The 18,376-nt window shown below is 48.3% G+C and overlaps 1 protein-coding gene across 1 annotated transcript; it reads right to left on the bottom strand.

The window, feature by feature from the left end:
• Positions 1-449: 449 nt before the first annotated feature.
• On the bottom strand, positions 450-15,266 carry PLA2G4F (phospholipase A2 group IVF; the record flags this gene model as incomplete). Its single annotated transcript, XM_081292980.1, has 20 exons — positions 450-670; positions 994-1,180; positions 2,056-2,222; positions 2,535-2,729; positions 3,819-3,926; positions 4,006-4,143; positions 4,363-4,477; positions 5,321-5,543; positions 5,816-5,952; positions 8,064-8,199; positions 8,575-8,612; positions 8,825-8,938; positions 9,048-9,217; positions 11,953-12,019; positions 12,483-12,525; positions 12,809-12,849; positions 13,282-13,410; positions 13,491-13,627; positions 14,208-14,280; positions 15,159-15,266. 20 exons carry the CDS (start codon positions 15,264-15,266, stop codon positions 450-452), a joined length of 2,547 nt encoding a protein of 848 aa, XP_081149106.1.
• Positions 15,267-18,376: the final 3,110 nt, after the last annotated feature.

Below are 18,376 nucleotides of genomic sequence, written 5' to 3'. Positions count from 1 at the left end.
AGGAGCTTGGAGTAGGTTGGGGACCAGAGCCACTTTGCAGGAAGTGTGGGTGGCTTTATCTCTGCTTTAAGTCCCAGTGTAAGAAGCAGAGCCTGCACATAAGTGCTCACAACTCCCACCCTAGAAAGTAGAAATGAGTGCTTGGACCCTCTTGAGTCCTGGGCTGTGGGTAGGCCTTGTGGCAAGACTGGCCTGGTTCTTTCCACGCCACTCTGAGAAACAAGCACTGCTCTCTTCTGCTCTATGATCCCTTGATCCCCGGGAAGGATGTACCCCATCTTCTCTAAGTCCAAGCTATGAGTCTGCAAGACTTTTCAGGCCTGAGGGATCTCAGGGCAGGTCTTAGAGAAGTTGGAAGCAGAACCCTCTAAAGCCTCGACTCCTCATCAAGCCCTGGGCTAGAGTCCCACATCTCTCCTCTCTGCTGTAATCTTCTGACTCCAGCCTAGTCAGCCCCCACCCCTCTCCCCAGCCTGCCACCGATCCAGGGCCAGCTTGAGAGCATGCTTCACAATGTCCACATTGTTCAAAACATTGTATCGACTCAGGGCCACCAGGCGATCAAATTCCCTGGGTTCATAGGTGAAGTTCATCATGCCATAGGGGGTATCTGGCCCATTGATGTCAAAGTCCCCAAAGGCTTTCTCCCCAGAGGTTTGCTGCTCAACACCTGTGGGTAGAAAAGTAGAGGTGAGGCCAGACTGGAACACTCTGGGACTACCTGGGAGCTAATATCCCAGACACCTTCCTTGCCCTAAGACACCTGGCTGGTTCCCTGTGGGAACTGCCTGGGCCCACATCTCAGCTCTGAGGCCCATCAGGAGGAGATATTCCAGTGTAAATGCTGAGAACCAGTAAGCAGAGGGCAGCAGTGGCCAGCTCAGGCCTTCGAGGAGATATGCAATGGCAATGTCCAGAAGGTCCACTATTGGAATAGCATCACTTCCCCAGAGCTCTGTAGATCAGATGCAGGTCTGGGTTTCTGTCTCTTACCTGGGGCCAGGTGTGTACGAAAAGTATGGTTGACCAGGGGGAAATGTAGTACGATGGGTGAACTGGGGTCCTTGGCCTTGGCAAACAGATAGCACTCACGGGGCCTTTCCAAGTCCTCAGGGCCCACCTCAATCCTGGGGAAAGGAATCTCTCGGTCCAGGCAGTATTTCTCTGTCATCTGTAAGACCTAGGAAGAGGGTGAGTTCCTGGCCCTACCTGTCTTCCACCCTGCCCTCCCTCCACTTGGGACTCAAATAGACCCAGGCTTCAGGCCAGCTCTGCTTTTGAACAGCTGAGTGACCTTCTTAAGATAATATCACCTTTCTGAGCTACAACTTTCACTTGTCAAATAAATATCCAGTGGGATTGTAAGAGATTAGCAATAACCAATAATAATCAATAATCAATGATCTAGGGCCCCCATCATCATTCTCACCATCATTCCTCCCCATGACATGGCCTCCCTTCTCTGGCCCCTCTCTGCTCCCTGTTTGGGGCTAATTTCAATTTCACAAGGTTGACACAATGATCCCAGGATCAGTGCTGGGTAAGGTTATATGGATTATCAAATCTAGGTTCTCTTTGGACCCAGGAGGACAAAGAGAAGAACAAGGAGTGAAGGACTGGTCCTGTGGCATGACCAGAACCCACCTTTGGAGATAGTACCTGTCCACTACTCTGCAGAGTTTGAAGGAAGCACTGCTAAAGTCATCCCAAAGGCCCTGTTGTTACTACAGTAGCAAGGGACAGCAGGCCCAGGCCCTGGCCCAGACTGGAGTGGGAAATCCTATCATGAATGGACAAGGTGTAGAGCAGAGTCTAGCTGATGCCTGAAGAACCATCTTCAACTTCCTCTTCCCAATTCCTCCCACAATCCCAGCCATTCTCCTCTCCCAGATGGATCTGGACTGCCAACAGTGATCTAAAGGCTCTTGCCATAGATCAGAAGCCAGCCTGGCCATGCAGAATGAGCTCTAAACATCTAGCCTGCCCCTCAGCAGAGCCCTCTTTCCCCTCTCTCCTCCCCATTCACCTCAAGCCCCTGCTGCCTCCCTGCTTTACCTCAAAAGGGGCCTCCAAGGAGTAGTCAAAGGACAGAATGAGGTCCACTGCCCGCTGGGGCTGCAGAATCAGTGGGAATGGAGAGTTGATAGCAAGACCTCCATCCACCAGGGATAGGCAGTCTTGCATGGGTGTAAGTTGGTTGGGGAAAGCATCACGGTGTGTGTCTGCAAAGTACATAGGAACAAGCACAGTTGTTCTTGTTAGTGACCCTCTTTGCACTTGTAGTCTCAACCTCTCTGCAGAGTTCTCTCTTCCCCTCTGACAGCCAGGGGCTCTCCCATCCCAGCCCTCCGACCATGTTTTCGACCTCTTGACACAGTGGTCAGATAGCCTTTCTTCTTCAGCCACCAGGCAGCAGGAGACCACAATTCAATACTCCCTCACACATCCCATGACAAAAGCCAGTGCTGGCCCCAGTGAGTCACAGGCATGAGCACAAAGTGGGCTACCCCCTCCCTGCCCAGGGCAGAACCCACCTTTCCAAGCCATGAACTCTCTGCAGGCCACATAGTCCTTGTGCATGCAGAGGCCCCGGGTGAAGTTAAAGTTCTGGGCAGAAGTAAAACGGGAAGTGAATATGTCCAGCAGGGCCTGGGAAAGGGGCCCCTGTGGGGTGAAGAGCCTGGTACGTAGACACATAGGGTCATGCAGCTGGAACTCCTGACAGTCATCTAGGTGTGTGTGAAATACAGTGAGAAGTGGCATCTTCTTTGTCCAGCGACCCTTACAGCTCAGAGAAGACCCCCTCCTTCACACCCCCTCCTCTTCTTCCAGGCCCCCACGGGCCTCTGACTACTGATTCACAGAACCCTTTTGGGGTACTGGGGGTTGAACCCAGGGCTTCATTCATACTACTAGCAAGCACTTCCAGTCCCCCACCCCCCTCCCTGCTCCACTTTTCTTCCTTTGAGACAGGATCTTGCTAAGTTGCCCAGGTTGGCCTCAAACTTGCCCTCCTTCTGCTTTAGTTTCCCAAGTAGCTGGGAATTATAGGTGTGCCACCACACCCAGTAACCAGAATCCTTTTTAAAGACTTTTTCTTTTGTAATCTCATGTTTTGAAAGTTACCAAGGACTGTGCCTTTATTAAATAATTGACCTCCTACCCTTTTGAAATAGCTGTATATATAATTTCTAATTGGAATTCCATCCCTTAAACACTGAGTGTTGTACTTCTGCTAGGTATGAAGGATACAAAGGTGAATAGAACCTGTCTCTGACCCTGCAGGTCTCAGGCCTACTCTGGTAGGGGGAGTGTGGTCATATAAAGAGATAATGAAACATAATACTGCCCTAGTTGTGCATACAACCCTAAGAGATCAGGGGGGTAAGACCCTCAATCAGCCTAGAGGGTTAGAGTGGAAAAGAGAAGACTTCTGAGAAAGTGACACCTGAGCTGAACTTTAAGAGCTGAGCAAAAGTTATACAGGAAAGAAAGGTGGAAAAGATACTGCATCGCAGGATTCTCCTAGGCCCTCTAAGGACAGGTCAAAGGGGAGACATGAATGGAGTGTGGAAAAATACCTGGTGATCTTGGGCCAAGTTTACCTAATTGGAGTCCAAAGCAGAGAACTCAAAGGTGTGGCCCTATCACACCCCAGGAATCCAAAGACCCTAAGCTAGAGGGTCATTTCCTCAGGACTTCCCTGAATCCAATGGGACAACCAACTTCTACTCTATCCCTTCCTTCATTCTTCATCCTTCTGCCAAGGACCCATTGCTGGCAAGTGGTAGTGGGAGTTTGGGAGTCTCTGCCCTCACCTGTGATGTTTACATGGTCTCTGTGCCAGTCCAGGAATCCCAGGCCCAAGCCTGCAATCTTCAGGAAGATCTCATCCAGGCTGGCTGCAAAGGCACTGCCCCACATACCTAAGGAGACAGGCAGGGCTCCCTCATCAGGGCCTGGTCCAGGCATCTGCCTGTCCCAAGCCCTCCATCCTAGACTCACCCTGCAGGTAGCAGATGCGTGGCTCAGGCAGGAGGTGCAGCAATCGTCCCATGAAGAATTCCGAGCCAAAGAGCTCAGTAGGAATATAAGCCCCATATTTGGGGAATCCGACCTCATGGGGGGTGAACTCACACCATTCTGGGGACCCAAGGGAAGGGAAAGTCACCGGGGCTTTCCATCAGGGCCCTCAAGCCTGAGGAGGAATCTTGACTTGCCAAGAACAGGAAGCAGCAAACCCACTGTGCTCTAAGGACCTAGTTTGTGGCCACCTCCCACTTGTACCTGATAGCCCTGGATCACTGGCCCTTCTACCAACCATCTCCTCTGTCTCCTTCCTTGGTCTCCACTCCCAGGTACCTGCAAATTCTTCTCCACTGATGTTGGTGTGAACATTGATACTGGCATAAATGGGGTAAGGGTTCTGACCCTGGTTGATGGCCTCTTGCTGGTCAGACAGCTTGGCAGGGTTTTTCTGGGCAGAAGAGAAGGGAGGCAGCTTGGTCATTTGAGAGCTTCACCCCCTGTGGCCTGAGATCAGCCTTCCATGGGATGTGGTGTGCCCACAAGAGAGACTGAGTTGCTAAGTCCAGGGCTATAGAGACAACTCTCTAAGGGAAAAGTGTAAACTGCAGCAGAGGTCAGGCCACAGTGGGTTTTGTACAATTCCAGGGACTATAGGAATATCTTTCCCTCTTCTTTCCCATTCAAGGAAGCATATTAGAACACAAGGGGGTTTAACACTGAAAGTAGTATAATTTAATTAAAATTATTAGAAAATGTTGCTTCTTGGCTTAGAAATGAGAAATCATTGGTGACAAACAAACTCAACTGAGATCCACACACAGTGAGTCAGTACCTCTGAACCTCATTGCCCTGGACAAGCTGGGCCTGCAATTCTGGGAGTAGCCATAGGTGGTTTGAGTCAGGGTTGCATTGACCAATGAGTGGATGGGGCATTGTGACTCAATGAAAGGCAGAGCCAATTTCAAAACATACCTGTGCTAGGGCCTTACAGCCTAGACCAACTAAAATCAGTCTCTCTGAAAGTGGGGCCCAGGCATGGTTATTCTGAAAAACTGCAGGAGATTCCAATATGCAGAAAGAGTTGAGAACAGCATGCTGGCTCTCCCTCCCCAGGGGGGTTAGGAGGCAGAAAAGTGAAATAGTGTCAGCCACCTGCTCTCTCATTCCTTCCTCTAAGGGGAGCTCAGCTCTCAGGGACAGTTTTGCAAGTCTCATATCTTAGACTGGGGGTTAAAAGCAGGGGTCAGGAAGTTTATGGAGAGAGTGTATTTACTTCTTGCTCTTCTCTTACCTCCTGGTTCAGAAAATATTCAATGAGGAGGCCCCATAGGTCAACAAGCGACACACTATGGCCGAGGCTCTCCCGGACCTCCACTTCCTGAGTGTAGTACTGTAGCTGCTCTGTGGATATCGCCCCTATTTTACTGCTGCAGACCCGTGCTTGGACATGCTCAAGGCAGTCCTGCAAGGCCACATGGGACCAGTCTGGGTCCTTGTAGAGTGTGGAGATGCACCTGGGGATAGAGAGAGGGTACGTATTGAGTTAGGGATAAGGGAGGACAGTGAGGGGAAGGCAGATAGAGGAGTCTATGAGTGACCTTCCTCCCATCATGTGCACCTGATGCCCCTCATTCAGAGAAGCCCTTGAAATTCAACCTCTTCTTGCCCTTCCTAACCCCCTTGAAGACAAGCTCCCAGCTCCTTCTGATGACTATCAGATCACCAGGCCACATCCCTGCCCCTTCAGAGCTCATTTTTATCCTATACCCTGCCCTGCCTCACTTACCAGGTGGACCCAGATACCCCACACAGGTAGGTCACAGCATCCAGGAGACCGAGCTCCTGCAGCCCCGCCAGGCTGCCATATAGGGAAGTCATGGCTCGGGTTCCACCCCCAGAACCCAATACAGCTACCACAGGCACCTGGGCACAATAATAATGATGATAGTAACAACAACCATGACTACCACTGTGCTTTAAATATTATTGCTTATTCATGTCAGATATTGTAAGAGCTTTATAAGTTTTATCTCATTGAATCCTCACAGCAGCCCAGTGAAACCTCTATTTTGCAAATGAGGAAACTGGAGTGCAGGAAGGTCAAACAATGTGTCCAAGATCATACATTTAGTAAGTAATGAGCTATCAAACCCAAGCAGTATGATGATACTGCAGTATGATGATACTGATGATACTCTAGAGATGGTGCTTGACCAGTATTCCAGGAAGGTAGATTAGTTGGAAGTTATATTTGACTCACCAAAAAGTTAAATCAGGGTTTCTCAATCTTGGCAATGCAGATACTTCGTGCTAGATAATTCTTTGTTGTGAGGTGCTGCCCCATGTGTGGGGGATGGTTAGCAGCACTCCTGGCCTTTACTCAATAGATTCCAGTAGCATCCCTCTACCTCCCCCACCCCAGTTGTGACAATAAAACATACCTCTAGACATCGAAAAATGTTCTCTAGAGAATGGAGGACAAGATTGCCCTCAACTGGGAACACTGAGCTAAAAGTAACAAAGATCAGCAAGCAGCCTATACCTGCCCCCAGATGTGAATGGTACCAAATGCCTCAGGTGCATGATAAGATAAAATTCAAAATGTTTTGGCTGCTTAACTTTCACACAAAGGGTTGGTTCATTCTGCCCAGACTCCCTCCCCACCCACCACCCCTGGTATCTGGAGTTGAACCCAGGGGTGCTTAACCACTGAACCACATCCCCAGCCCTTTTTATTTTGAAACAGGGTCTTGCTAAGTTGCTGAGGGTCTACTAAGTTGCTGAGGCTGGCTTTGAACTTGTGATCCTCTTGACTCAGACTCCCAAACTGCTGGGATTATAGGCATATAACACTATGCCTGGCCTTTGCCCAGTCTTGTGATTCCTTTCCCTGTCTTCTTCTCCCATCTTGAAAAAATATTCCCTGGTCTCTGCTCATGAAGGGCCCTGTTGTTCAGAATGATGGATGAGACAAAGCATGTATCTGGCACTGAATGGGCACAGATGTAACCCAAATGAGCAAACCAGGCTTTTCAGCTTGTTGGTGCTGGGCATAGGCTCCATCTCCTGAGCAAACAGGTAGCCAGGAGGAGGCCATCAGCCTCTTCCTGGTGTACCACAGGCCTGCCTCTCAGAACCCCTCTCCTCCTTCCCAGCCACAGGGATCCCAGAGACCTTCTACTTCCAAATCTCTTCGACTACAATTATGGACTTAATTGTGTCCTTTCAAAACTTGTTAAAGACCCCAAATCCAATGTAAATATTTTTAGAAATACAGCCTATAAGGAGATAATAATAAAGTGGAGTTATAGGGTAGGGCCTCAATCTGATAGGACTGATGTTCTTATAAGAAGAAGAAGAAAGCTGGGCACAGTAGCGCATGCCTGAAATCCTAGTTTAGGAGTTTGAGGTAGGAGTAGGAGGAGTGCAAGTTTGAGTTCAGCCTGAGTAACTTAGTGAGACTCTATCTCAAAAATAAAAAAAGACACCAGAGAACTCCCCTTCTCTCTCTCTCTCTCTCTCTCTCTCTCTCTCTCTCTCTCTCTCTCTCACGCACTCACGCACACACAGAGAGAGGAAAGGCATTTGAGATCATAGCAGGAAGAACATCCACAAGCCAGGAAGGAAGACCTCATCAGAACCCAACACTGACCCCTGAACATCCTGGATCTTTTCTGCTTTTGGAAGCTAAGCAGGGTCAGGCCTGGCTGATGGCACTTTGATTTTTGTACTTCAACCTCTAGAACTGTGAGAAAATAGATTTCTGTTGTTTAAGCCACCTACTCTGTGGTATTTTGTTACAGGAGCCCAAACTGACTATGAGATCTACCCTTGGCCAAGATTGTTTAGCCCTTGTTCCACATAGGGTGTCCTGACTCTCTTGATTGTGCCCACCAGCTCAGGCAAATAGGCCTTTATAAACCCCATGCTTCCTCTAGGCTTTCTGTCACCTCTTAGCCACACAAGTTCCCTTAAAGAAAGAGGCTAGATATGGTCCAGCAACCCTGTGATCCAGCTCTACCTCCATTCCATACCTGGTCACAAGGTGGAGCCTGGCTCAGTCCCAGCACTTGCTGCAGGGCCTGGGATACAACCTGCTTCCTCTTGTCCAGAAACTCCTGCTCCCCATCACAGAGGTCAAAGCCAAGGCGCAGGTCCAAGTCCCCAGAGCTGCCTCAGAGGGAATGGGGAAGGGTACTGGGTGGTTGTTCAGTGGAGGAGAACCTCAAGCTCAGCCTATTTTTCTCAGGAGCAACTCATACTCTGTGGAACCCCTCAGAAAGATCTTGACACGTATGTGTGGGGTTCTGAGGATGTACCTCAGTGGTAGAGTGTGTACTTAGCATGCAAGAGGCCCTGGGTCCAATTCCTAGTAGCACCCCTGAAAAAAAATTCCCAGACACTTCCCACCAGAACCAAAACTGGGGGTGGGAAAGTGGTTTTCATGAACTGAGCTTTGTGGGCCCGAGAGCACAACATATTAGGGTAATTCCCCACACTTCTAGCCCAGCCCCAAAAGGTCTTCTGCTGGAAGTCCCACCTCACCTCATTTCTGCCTTCACACTCAGAGTCACCTCCTGGCCCTGAAAAAGACAGCAGCCTTATCCCTGAGCATGCGGAGCAGGATTCTCCCAGGGAAATTACCTCCACCTGTGGCCCCCGTTTCTCTGTTAACTCTGGTTAGATGTGGACAGTATGGCTGAGCTCAGGGATAGACTTATCTTTCCCCCATCCCCAGACTTCTCTTGATGGTCACATAGCAATCAGGGGTCCTGGCACCCAGACAGAACCTTACCTCCTCCAGGACCACAAGGCGCTGTTCCTCCTGGCCTAGGGGCAGAGTGGAGAGCAGGATGCCCCCCTTGCCCTGTTGTATGGTTTGTACCTCCAGCTCAGCAATTGGCCCACTCTGTGGAGAAGATCCACAATGATCAATCTAGAGTGAAGTAAAAAGTGGCTCTGGAGCCTCTTTCAGTCTGGATGAGTCCATCATCCTACCCTTCACTGAGCTCACTCACCTGTGCAACTGTGAGCTTCTCCTCTAGCTCCACATTCAGCCTGGAGCTCAGCACTGGATTTATGTGGAAGATAAAAGTGGGTGGAAGGCCTGGTTCCATGGGAAGCTGTAGGGGCAAGAGCTGTGGCTTCTCATAGGCCCCAGGCACTGCCAGCTTGATTTGCCTAGAGGCTGAGGGCAGAGAGTCCAGGTGAGGGGTGAAAGTGGATGAAAGTAAGTGTGCCTCCTGATAGCAGCACCCTGAACAGCTATAACTCTTTTCTCCTCTTCCCCAGGAACTTCCCCCTACCCCTCACCCTTTTGGCTCTCAGGCACCTGACCATTGGAAAAGCTCTTGGGGTCTTAAAATCTGCCTTATTTATAACTGGGGGCCCTGGGGAGTGAGGGAACACACAAATGCCTAGGGAAGTGGTAAAGGTGGGAAGTGGGGAGGCAGAGGACCCCTGGCCATAGCCTATGGACCTGGTGATTTTGAAATTATTACATTAATTATATGATATTGTTATGGGCCAGGCTATATGGGCAATGGCCAGACAGACTCCATTTTACCCTGAAATTCCATATCATGTAAGAAATGCTTCTCCCATGAGAAAACTCTGCCTCTGCCATTCTGATCCTGCTTAGCACACCCTGCTTAAAAATGCAAATGTTTCTGTTGTTCTTATACAACGAAAAAATTTTTCTCTTTTTGGTTCCTATTTTTCTTGGACAATGTTTCCTGTCAGAGAATGATTGTCTAGACATCAGTGATCATTCTTTAACTTGTACTCAACTAGGATTGTTTTTACTCATTTCCCCTTCTGCTTATGATTTTAGATTTCATGATGTTTGCTTGTAGTTTTGAATCAAAGCAACAAACACTATGATTAATGTACTAACATGTTTTAAAAGATATGCTCTAACCCCTGGAGGGGGGTCAAAGAATATAGACTTGCAGCCTGCCTCTTGGCCAGCCAGCTGGTGAACCTGGACCACCAGCTGGTGAATAAGTGTTCCGTCTTCTGCTTTAAAATTGACTCAGTGATTTATTGCAATCTCACCATAACAATATGTAATTATATAAAATTGATTATTTATTACATTAATAACCAGTTTTCAACTGGTAGTTTCCCCCATCTCTTTCCCTCTCCAATTCAAGCTCTGAGCTCATTGCCTTGGGGGAGATTTATGAACAGAGATAAAATGGAAATAGGTTACAAGTTGCTCTGGCCTTAGTTTCTAAAGTGGAGAATGTAGGAAGTGGGCAGAGGACGTTACAAAGGAAGAATGTGATTCATGACTGCAGCGAGAATATGCTTTGGAGAAGCAGGGGAGGGGCAGTACAGGATAGAAGGTGAAGCTCAGGCTGTGAAGAAGCAGAGACAGACCTGTGGGAAAGGAGCAGTGAGGCGGCTTCCTTCCCTGCTTCCCAGCAGGGGTGGTATGCAGACCAGATGAAGATGCATATAACATATGACATTCTGCATATGACATCCAGGCAGAGGGGCCTGCAGACAGCCTCAAAGAAGAGTCCCAGATCCCAAACACAACATGAAAACAACAAATACCTAAGGGTGGACCCATAAGATGGGGTCATACCCCTTATAGTACCTCCTTGCATTAAATAAGACTAGAGACTTGGCCAGGGAGGGAGAGAATTAGAGAAAACTTGGAATTTGCTATTTCATTCACACAAAAGTTTATGGACTGAGATGTGGATATGCTAGTCATAGGCAGAAACAATAGACTTTGGTCCCATGAATCAAAAGAAGTTAGTGATTATTCCTGCCTCACAGGGCTGCTTCGAGGATTACAAGATCAAACAAATGTGAAGTGCTTAGCACAGTGTCTGATTAGTAAGTGCCCCATGCTACCTGAGCAGCATTCATCCCAAAGGCTCTTGACTCTCCATATGGGAAGGGCCCTTAGCTGTCACACTGCCTCAACTTTACTCCCACATCTGGATTCCTCCTTCTAGTCTGTGGCAGACTGTATTGATGGCCCCAGTCCACTAAGAACATTCCCAGGCTAGTCTGCTGGACACAGAGGTAGAGGGCAGACACATGGAATAGTGCCAAACCTAGAGCCCAGGCTCATGGAGCTATCCCCACTGCTGAGGGCCATTGCCAAGTAGGAATGACGCATCAAAATTTTCTTGCCAGCGTACCCCATGTTAAATGGACTTGCCTTGGAAATTCGCTGTGACATTGCATGTGTGTTTGAGAAAGGTGACCCTGCTCAAGGACGAGGGTGGATCCAGGTTTAGGGTGTATCCTGCAATTTTTAGGAAGTATCCCGGTTTAGGATAATTTGGGTTTAGGGCGTTCCCGGTTTAGGACAATCTGGATTTAAGGCAGTTCCAGGTTTAAGGTTATTGCTGCTGGGAATAGGGTGTATCCTGCTGCCTGAGTTCCCGTTGAGTTCTCTCACGGAACTGAGAAAGTATTTGGGACGTGAATTGGGCGGCAGAACTTGGATTTCCCCAGAACGTGTGTAGAGGCCGGTGTGAGTTTGGGAATAAAGAATTGCTGTTTGAATCTACAAAGCTGTGAGTGGCTCGTGATTTTGTGCCCAGCCAAGACTGCGGCACCCCACCAAGCCCAATCTTGATCAACCAAGCCCCAGCTGACTGCCAGATGTGTGAGCTAAATAAGTGCTTCTTATTGAATGCTACTGAGATTTTGTGGGTGTTTTTTTTTTTTTAGAGCAATAACTGGATGAATATAACCTCTATGCTTGAACACTTCCAGGGACAATAAATTCATTACTTCTGGGACAACCCATTCCATCCTTGGTCACTTTTAAGCAGTAAAAAAATTAGTAATTTCCTGCTCTAGGCCCTTCTTCTTGATACTAGCATCCCTCAACATCACATCCACCCTCCCTCAAGCAGAAAAAGCAAGACCCAAGGCCCTGACCAGACTTACCATACTCTGGATATGGGGCTGTCCCATCTCCCTTGAGGGTGCCCTGGATTCTCAAACAGGGATGAGCCTGAGAAAAGCAGAAGCCTTGGGAGCCAGAGCCCACAGGGCTCTCCACAGGTCTGGACCACGTTGGAGCAAGGGAGGAGTATCCAGGGCAAGGTCCAAGAAACAGCTCTCCCAGGACCAATGACTTATGGGCAGGGGTCTTCTATAGCAGGCCCTATTATGTTCCCCTCCCAGGACACAAAGGAAGTTGGCCCTGGTGGACAAGGAAAGTATAGGATCCTGATAGTGGCTCCTTTGATAGTCTCAACAGTCAAGGTCTCAAGAGAGTAATGGCTGTGCACAAGGTAGGAAGCCTGGGTCCTGGGCTATACCCCAGGGTCAGGACAGCTTCATCTTCCTAGCACATCTCCACTCTAAGGAGGGGCTGAGTATCCTTCAGAGACAAGTGAGCATCATGGACTCAGTCATGGACTCCTCCCTGCTCCCTGGCCCCAGACAGCCCCAAGCCTATCTTCCCTACTCACCACCAGGACTCCATTGGTGATGACTTCAGATGCAGGCACTTGGCTGCAAAGGAGGAGGAGCTTATGAGCCATTTTGCCCCGTTGCTATGGCTATTACAACAATAATCTTACCAAAGCAGTTGGAAGAGCCTGGGGAGCATTAGAGTTGGGGGTGGGGACCTGTCTGACAACAAGTAAATGGGTATCCAAAGCAAGCTTTCCCTTCTGAGGCCAGGTCTGCAAGACCAGCATAGGACATGGTAACCAGCAGCTAGGAGATAATACAACTTAAATGTCTCTGTAAGTCCGAGACTAAATGTGAGGGCATTGACTCTGCCTGGACTCACCTTTTCTCCAGAAAAAATTCCACCTGCAGCTCTTGTGTATCCTATATGGAGGGAACAAGGGGAACCTGTTTTAAAAAGGCTCTGAAAGCCTCAGGGACATCCCTGACCCTTAGCCCTGCTTGGTTCCAAGGACTAGAAGAGAACTGTCATGGTCTCTCATGGGCACAGGAAAGTAATGGCATCTCTATGAGAACTTTGTTCTTTCAGAAGTTTGTGCCAGATGCTGTTCTAGACACTGAGGATTTAGCAGAGACACAGACAGACTAAGCACACTGTCCTCTAGGAGCCCACATTTTGTTTTCACACAGGAACCAGTATATGTGGGAAAACTTATAGGGTTGATGTTGCAGAATAGAGAAGGATCTATCTTGGAGACTTGGTCTGTGATGACAGGAGCCCCCTCTCCCATTGGTGGCCCTGGACTGGTATCATCTCTTCCAGCTTGGCTTGCTGCTATCCCAGGTGGGGCTCACCTGCTGGTTGAGTGGAAAGATGTGTCTGTGGGGTTGGCCAGGCTTGAGATGCCTCAGGTCAAACAGGAGCAGGGAGAGCTGGTCGCTGCCCAGGACATCCTTGTCATAGAGAATGAGCTCTAGGATATTCTGGAAAGGGAGCAGGCAGAGGGTAAGGGGCTTGGAGGAGCTCTTTTCATTCTGTAGATTGGCCTCTCGCTGGTTCTCACCTTCACAGCACCATGGATCTGGTAGTGAAAAGTCTCATTCCACTCAGGGTCACTGCAGTTAGCCACCATCTTTGTCTGCGCAGGGATAGGGGATGCCGTGGGCAGCCGCAGTTGCACATAGCAGTCAGCTTTGGACACTGCAGAAAAAGGTCCTCAGCCTCAAACTCCTATTGCTAAAAAGGTTTCCTGGAGGTGGCTGGGCCAGAGGAAAGAAGCAGCATGGAGATGTAGTGCCCATGTAGTGTGGTGGGGTAGAAGTTGGGGGCAGGGAGCCTTGGTATCATTGACTCCAACTTGACTGGTTGCATCTCCTATTCAACTGAACATAAAGCCTACAGTGACCTATTGAAGAGATCACATGGAGACCATTGAGTAATGCCCAGAAACTGTCTGGTTCAGGTAATAACCCTCCCACCCCACAACCGAGTGAGCACCAGCATGGAAAGCAGGTATTGACTTGTGGTGACAGCCACCCTTATAGGCTGGCGTCTTCTAGATTCAGGGAGGGGTCTGGAGTCTGTAGAACTCTCCCCTCCAGTGGCCCCTTCCTGTATGCCCCTCATCTAGTCAACCTTGTTTGATGGTTAGCATCAGCCTTCCACCCCACTCCAAGTAAGTGCACATATACTCATGAACACACATACACACACAACTTAAGATGAACTTGGGGAGGCCTTAAGGAAAGGAAGGAGAGAAGGTAGAAATGGGGTCACTCACATGGGTCTGCATTCTGGATATTTCTGGCCCTTAGCACCTTCACCTGGAGGTCATAGTATGGGTGGGTTTCCCGCTGAAACAACAGAACTCCAAGGACTCAGCTATAGGATTCTCGGGGTGGGGATTTGGTCTCCCTCCGGTGATCCTTAGCTCAGGTTTCCCTTTGTCTCATCAAGAAGCAACAGTCTGGTCCAGGGTTGCTGATGTCACTATGCCAGGAGGTCTATACCTAGGAGGACTTTACAGGGCCTAGGTGTTGAGAATTCAGAATTGGTAATGAACCTGAATCCTGGCATCCATCAGTCCTAGTTTCAAATCTCAGCTCCATCATGAGATGAGCTAGCTGAACCAATTATGGTTGTCATGACCACAAGCCTACAGCACCCTTGGACTATGGTGCTTCTTCTGTAGATTGAGGATGGAGTAATGTGTTTAAGGAGATTGAATATTAAAAGACAAATCTTGATTCACTGCACCCATTAACTCTCTGACACAGGTTGGAAGACAGCCTAGTAGGCAGCAGGCAGGTGAAGGGAAGTTAAGAGTCACTGGCTTGTACTGGTCTGACAAGTCATTAAGGAGATTGTAGCTTGGGCCCAGGAGAGAGAACATCAGATTGCAGTTTCTAGGCAGTGAGACTGTCCCTTCCTAATCCCTTCAATTCCTTATTCCTTCTACAGCAGTGAATTCTACAGCCAGACAAGAGTATTCTTGGCAAAGTCAATCAAAGACAAATGAAAGTCAATCAAAGCCCTCCATTTCCTACTTGGAGGGGATTATTTTTGAGAGCCAAACACTTAGCCAATCTCTCTTGCTTAAGGTTTGCCAGGTTGTTTGGTGGTAGGTCCTATCCTAAGTCAAAACCAAGTGTGGGGCTGGCCTCTGTCCTCACAGAGGACAGTAGCTCCAGGACTTTCCAGTCCATAACTTCCAGGTGAGATAAGTACGTACCTGCAAGTTCCTCCACTGAGGTCCCTTCTCTTTCTTCCGCAGCAGCACAGCTTCCAGGAGGGGCAGCCCCTTGCCTGCCAGCCACCTTGGCCAGAGGGCCCAGAGCATGGCTGGGCAACCCAGTTCCCAGCCGAAAGCCCCACCTGTTCTCTCCCTGTCCTGGCTACACTCCGTTCTCAAGTCTGACAGGTATCCCTGGAGTGGGGAGGGCGGAGCAGCCGCTGTGCTGAGGACTCAGGACTGAGTGGCCCTCTCCTGGTAGAGGTGGAGTTTGTCATGCTCCAGGAAGTGACTAGAGCCTGATTACCTCAGGCAGGAGGCAGTTTCATCCAAGAGAGTCTTGGGAGTCTCTGGTTAGCTTTCTGGTTCACCAACTCAGTTCCTCTGGTTATCATTAGGCTGGTTGTGAAAAATAGATACCTGAGACTCACTCTTGATGTCCCACTTAATGAGTGGGGGTGAGCCCAGGTATTCCTATTTCTGACCAGCCCTCTAGACAGCCAACACGGCCCTCCCATTAACAGCAGGGAAATGGAGTATCAGCAACTAGCCTCTTCCAGCTGCTGGTAAAGCTTAAAAAAAAGTTCTACCTTCCTCAGGGTTCTGAAGCAGAAACATGGCAATCTCTTCATCAGTGTTTTCATCTGGACTCAAAGATGTTTCCCATCTCTCTTGGCCTCCCTTATTTATTCCCCAAACACTAAAGAGCCTGCTGCATGTTACACAGGTAGGAGGATCATCCATATCCTGTAGAAATCTGCAGGCCTTATGACTCTCTGTGGCTTTTACCCAGGTCCCCTTCCCAGGACAATGGGAATACCCATATGGCTCAGAGGTAGGTATATGGTCAAGTGGTATAAATATGGACAGGTATAATGAAGGTCTTTCTGAAATGTAAACGAACGAAGGTAACACCATTTTGTTTTGACCTGACTCCATTTTATGCTTGCTAAAATGTCTTCTTTCCAGCCTCCAGGCAGCTATATTGATGTTGACAGTACTGAAGGACCTTCTTGCAGCCCAGATATATAACAAAAATGAGTCTGAAATGTGTAATCAAAACAATGTAATCTCATGTAATCAAAATATCTGTCTCAATAAGATCTTTTCTAACCTACATTCTTGAGGTTTTTGCCTTTATAAACTCTATATAATTCCAAAATGGAAGTAATAGGGGTTCTTTGGGGTGCTGGCCTACTCTCAGTCACTTGCCTGGCATGCTCATTAAAGGACTTTTCCCCTTATTATGGCTCAATAAGCATGGTGGTCTGTAATTCTCACACACTCTGTGACATTTCTGTCCTTCAGGTGCTAGGGATAAAGGCTTTAGAGTCCTCCCAGCCATGTAGACTCAGGCTGCAGATATGTCTCCTCTGTGAACACAATCTTCTAGGTGGCTGAGAGGCAGTCTCCAGGAAAAGAAAGGACCTCTGGGGCAGTGAACTACTGGAAGATGCATTTCTTTTCTTCAATCAAGATCCAGTCATCTCCACTATTCCCTAAGACCTAGAGTTAGAGGCCCAAACAACGTCCAAAAAAGGCGATTCAAGTTGGACTTGGTAGCACACACCTGGAGGATGGCAAGTTTGAGACCAGCCTGGGAACTTAGTGAGACCCTATCTCACGAACTAAAAAGGGCTGGGAATATAGCTCAGTCGTAGGCACTTGCTTAGCATGTTTGAGGCCCTGGGTTCAATCCTAAAACAAAACCCCACACAAAAAAGGGGATTCAATTCCAAAATGAACCAATTAGGTAAGTTCAGACCAGAAACTCCCAGAACCAAAGGGTGTGGGACTGCCAGAGGAAGTCAATATTCAAGGGAGAGGGCTGGGGATGTGGCTCAAGCGGTAGCGTGCTAGCCTGGCATGCGTGCTAGCCTGGCATGCGTGCGGCCCGGGTTCGATCCTCAGCACCACATACCAATAAAGATGTTGTGTCCGCTGAGAACTAAAAAATAATAAATATTAAAAAATTTAAAAAAAATATTCAATGGAGAGCCTGTCTCTGCTTGATTTGGACTATGAAGCTAAGCTCTGTGGGGGTGGGGGTGGGGACAGGGCTCTCAGAAATGACCCAGTCCAGCCTCCTTGGTGATCTCTGTAAACATGTAGGGAACTCTCACTCCTGAACCAGAGGAGCCAGAGGCCAAAGTGGGAAGGGCACAAGGCAGCTGGTGGCAGAGAGAGGCTAGGGTCCTGTCTGACTTGCATACTTTCTGGGATGTACCACTTTTTCTGAAGTCATCTGCCTTATGCCTCAAAGTGATGACTCAATAGTTTCAGATATTACCAAAGGAAACTCAGGATGGTCATAGACGGCTCAAGAGGATTATATAGAAGGATCAAATTGTATTTTTGGAGTGGGCCAAAGTGGACTATTCTCCATTTCTCAAACATCCTTAGGTTCTCACTCCTACCCATCCCAAATCCTTCCTTGCATCACCTTTCCGTTCACCATGACCTGTAGGAAGAGGCAAGAAACCCTGCAATGTGAAGTGAAGGGAAAGATAATGTGGATTATCTAGAGTGCCTGTGAGTCTATAGGACACTGTGATGAGGAAAATGTTCTGTATGTGCTGTCAACCTATCAGCCTACAGTCACACTTGCTGTACTGGACAGCACAGACTTATTTTTTCATAGTCACTACTTGTAGAGAATCAGATGTGACTGCGTTACTACTACTGTCCTTGATGGAGTCTGCCTGCAAACGGGATATTCTGTCAAGGTATAGATAAGTAACAGCGGACATGCTTGAAAACGAGGTGTCTGCTGTCCTTGGGAGGACTTGCCTGCAAACGGGATGTTCTGCCAAGTGGGCTAAGAGGGCGCTGAGAAAAATTTTATTATCTGTTCTTAACAAACAGCAGAGCTCAACATACTCCGGGCCGAGAATAGATTAGCCATGAGAAGCGGGTCACTTCTGATTAGAAAGTAAAACTTCTGTATGCTATGTTTAATTACCTGAAAGACCTGATTTATTGATGTTGGAAGGCTGCCTTCTTTGTACACAATACTATAAAAAGATTGCTTGTATACAATAAAGGACTTTTTTTCTGCTGCTGCTTCGCTTGCTCTGCTTCTTCTTTCTTTTCCCTTGCTGACCTGCAAGTGAATTACTGCAACAACTACTGGCTTATTCTCCATTTTTAGCTAAATTAGATTCCTTTCACTGTCTTTCTTTTTAACCAAAGTCCACATGAAAGGGTATAAAAGATTC

This window comes from Spermophilus citellus (genome assembly GCF_964194105.1).
Source record: "Spermophilus citellus genome assembly, chromosome: 4".
Taxonomy (NCBI): domain Eukaryota; kingdom Metazoa; phylum Chordata; class Mammalia; order Rodentia; family Sciuridae; genus Spermophilus; species Spermophilus citellus.
This window is presented reverse-complemented; position numbering and strand designations above follow the sequence as displayed.